General features: G+C 41.0%; 1 protein-coding gene across 1 annotated transcript; it reads left to right on the top strand.

Annotated features, from left to right (window-relative positions):
- Positions 1–1,013: 1,013 nt before the first annotated feature.
- SARC_13101 (hypothetical protein) lies at positions 1,014–2,664 on the top strand (the record flags this gene model as incomplete). Its single annotated transcript, XM_014292775.1, has 2 exons — positions 1,014–1,050; positions 2,440–2,664. Coding segments are annotated over 2 exons (262 nt in total), but the record flags the coding sequence as incomplete, so codon positions are not given.
- Positions 2,665–4,421: the final 1,757 nt, after the last annotated feature.

Here is a 4,421-nt window from a genome sequence, read left to right as displayed (position 1 = left end):
AAGTTGTGTATGTATAATGTATATATTGTATATATTCTTAATATTATTGTTATTAATATTAATAATAATATTGTTTATTATTTTAGGATATATTATCATTATTGTTATCATATAAATATATTAGTATAAATCTTTACATACATAAAAATATTTATTATCTATATAACATTTTTATTTGATAATTAGATTTCTTGCATCATTCGAAACCACGTTACCAAGGATGAATAGTTACCTTTCGAGACGTATATATGACGGATCTAGGATGAAACATGCATGAATTTGATAACATGCTCAATTGTCCCATAAGTTTGATTGGTGTAGAGGGTATAAACGATTCCTTAGTCCATTCATAGTAATTCAGAAGGAGTGAGTTTCGTCGCTGAGTTTCTTTATTTAACTCTGCACCAATCAATCACTACTAGTAGCGTTCACAGATAAGGTGGACACGTGCATCAATCTATTTTTAGAACGTGCAATGATTCTCACCTGGACAAGTGGACAATAGCCCTGTGAAGCGTGCATACAGGTGCACACCGAAACCAATACCGGTACGCACTAATACGAATACCGGTACGTACTTTTACGAATACCGGTACGCACTGATACAAATACCGGTACGCACTGATACGAATACCGGAACGCACTAATACGAATACCGGTACACACTGATACGAATACCGGTACACACTGATACGAATACCGGTACGCACTAATACGAATACCGGTACGCACTAATACGAATACCGGTACGCACTAGTACGAATACCGGTACGCACTAATACGAATACCGGTACGCACTAACACGGATACCGGTACGCACTCATACGAATATCAGTACGCATTAATTCGAATACCAGAAGGCACTAATACGAATACCGGTACACGCTACACAGCCCTTTCATGCTTTATGGTGCCGCGATGGACCCCAAGCGGAGAGAAGAATGTCGGATTCAAAATACAACGACTCAAGGATAAACTGGGAGACAAGTCCAACGCCAGCAGCGAGGTAACAACCAGCACACACCACTGTGGGCAATACGCTCAGCACTTGTGTGTACGCGCGTGTGTGGGTGTGGGTGTGTCTGGGTCTGGGTCTGTGTGTCTCTCTGTGTTTGTGTGAGTGAGTGTGTGTGTGTGTCTCTCTCTCTCTGTGTGTGTGTGTTAAGGAGGGATTTGACTGTAGTGGGAGCTTATGTGAACGAGCACCGAATGGAGGTGACATCCACATCCACATACAGCATTGCATACACATACAACATTGCATACTCATACATCATTGCATACACATACACCATTGCATACACATACACCATTGCATACACATACACCATTGCATACACATACACCATTGCATACACATACACTATTGCATACACATACACCATTGCCTAGGCTCTCATACTCATACATTATTGCCTAGGCTGTCCGGAACAGCAGCTCTGGGCCTCTCATCTTCTTCCGAGTGAGATATGCTCACACTTAGACCAATAACAAGAACAGCATGCACACTTAGACCGTTAAGAAGAACAGCTCGGTCTCACCACACGTGGCATGCAAACACACTTTGACAACGGCTGACCCCACAGCCGTCTGTTTGTACATGACTCTACCAGCCCCAATGCGTCCAGATCCGAGTGTATCATTTTCACATTCGGCCAATCAGAGTCCAGTATTTTAGTCCTGGAGTTGTATTGTATGCGCGAAGTTTTGTGTGCCTGGGTTTTGTTCGCACCTGTGGTTGGGGTTGATACATGCTCTTATACTGGGGCTATATGTCGTAGGCATTCAATGCCTTGTTCCTCTCAGTGGCTACTTAATAGGACACACCCTCGCTCAACTATGATTGATTAACTATGATTGAATATGATTAACTATAACTAACCATGATCGAGTATGATTGACTATAACCAACTATGATTAACTTTGATTGACTATGAATCACCATGACTAACTATGACTAACTATAATTGTCTATGATCGAATATGATTAACTATAAATAACTATGACTAACTATGACTAAATATGACTAACTATGATTGACTATGATTGAATATGATTAACTATACCTAACTATGACTAACTATGATTGACTATGACTAACTATGATTAATTATGACTGACTATAACTAACTATGATTGACTACGATTGACTACGATTGACTATGATTGAATATGATTAACTATGACTAACAATGACTAACTATGATTGACTACGATTGGCTATGATTAGCTATGGCTAACTATGATTGACTATGATTAACTATGATTAACTATGAATAAATATGATTACCTATAATTACCTACGATTACCTACGATTACCTAAGATTACCTATGATCGACTATGACGATCTATGCCTAACTATGATTACTGTATATCCAGAGTGTTCTCCTCGCTCTCTCTCGCTCTCACGCCTTGGTCCCTTTTGTGCCTGTTCAGGTAGAGTATCATTCAGCCCTTGCCCAACTGGTGGGTCGAGAGGGCCGGGGCATTGCGACTATCATGGACATGGTTGCGCTGACACGTCTCGACTGTACCACAGGCTCGAGTGCACTGATTAAACAGGTATACCTACAAAACTTTAAACCCTACACTGTATGTGGGGTTACCCAAGTAGGGTCAGGCGGGCGAAGCAGAGAGACGGGCAGTCTAGGGCATCTGGATGTATTTGGGTTTTAGGGTTATATTTAGTTTGGTAGATGGATGGTAATGCATGTAATGGTAGATGTGTGTATAGGTACGTAAATGCTAATGTAATAGTAGATAGGATGATAGTGTATGTAACAGTAGATGTATGTGAAGGTAGATGGATGGTAATGTATGTAATGGTAGATGTGTGTATAGGTACGTAGATGCTAATGTAATAGTAGATGGAAGATAGTGTATGTAACAGTAGATGTATGTGAAGGTAGATGAATGGTAATATATGTAGTGGTAGATGTGTGTATAGGTACGTAGATGCTAATGTAATAGTAAATGGATGATAGTGTGTGTAACAGTAGATGTATGTGAAGGTAGATGGATGGTAATGTATGTAGTGGTAGATGTGTGTATAGGTACGTAGATGACGATGCAATAGTAGATGGATGATAGTGTATATAACAGTAGATGTATGTGAAGGTAGATGGATGGGAATGTATGTAGTGGTAGATGTGTGTATAGGTACGTAAAAGCTAATGTAATAGTAGAGGGATGATAGTGTATGTAACAGTAGATGTATTTGAAAGTAGATGGATGGTAAAGTATGTAATGGTAGATGTGTGTATAGGTACGTAGATGACGATGCAATAGTAGATGGATGATAGTGTATGTAACTGTAGATGTATGGTAATGTATGCAATGGTAGATGTGTGTATAGGTACGTGGATGACGATGCAATAGTAGATGGATGATAGTGTATATAACAGTAAATGTATGTGAAGGTTTGGATGGTAATGTATTGGTCCAGGGGCAGAAGCATTACACAGACCATACATGCGATCACACACAATAGACACCGTGATTGTACCCTGGGCTCGTGTGCACTGATGAGGTACTTATGCAATTTGTCCTACTCTTTGCAGAGGTTCTTGCATATGCTTGTATATGTCTGCACGAAGGCGTATTAATGCTTACAGTGTTATTGCGAATGTTTATACTTGCGTACATAAGCTTGAACGCAAGTGGTATTGCATTCCACTGTCTGTACACGCTTCTACACCGTCTTAGCCCATGCGGACTATTATCCACTGCTGTAGTACAGTGTACGACCGATACTGATGTGCGTTGTCATATTAACTATACCCTCGACGTCATTAGTACCATGCACCTCCGAGCAAGAATATTTGGACAGGACAGGACAGTCCCTTTTTTCAAGTTATCACAGAGGCCTCCAGTCCATATTTGAAACCAGGACACTTCATTGAACCACTGTTCGCATGCACCAGTTTATTTCAGACGGACCGATAGGACCGATATGACCGTTAATAACGGTTAACGTTTTGTCTAGATCGGCAGATACGTTGGTCATATCAATGCACAGTCCACAAGTTAGTCTACTGTCGTACGATAGCGTCTGACACCTCAAAACCAGACAAACTACGCACCAATACACCTGCCATCCGATAGGCAGGGCTGTCATACTTGCGTCTGTTACCAATAAATACGACCTGATATCCGACATATAAATCCGACAATCCGACATATAACTCTGACAACTGATAACGGTGCCCCTTTGCAGTCGGTCAACTTTGCCCTGAACCACATTTCCGGTCGTGCTGCGTTTGGAAAGCGGTGAGCTACTGATATGGCCTGTGTGTTGATTGAGTGTACGTGTGTCAATTGAGTATTCGTGTGTGTGTGTGTGTTTGTGTGTGTGTGTGTGTGTGAGTGTGCGTGTGTGCGTGTGTGTGTGTGTGTGTGGTGTGTGTGTGTAGTGTGTG

Source organism: Sphaeroforma arctica (assembly GCF_001186125.1).
Source record: "Sphaeroforma arctica JP610 unplaced genomic scaffold supercont1.2899, whole genome shotgun sequence".
In the NCBI taxonomy this organism is placed as follows: domain Eukaryota; class Ichthyosporea; order Ichthyophonida; genus Sphaeroforma; species Sphaeroforma arctica.
The sequence above is the reverse complement of the archived record's forward strand: the minus strand, read 5'-3'. Positions and strand labels throughout refer to the sequence as shown.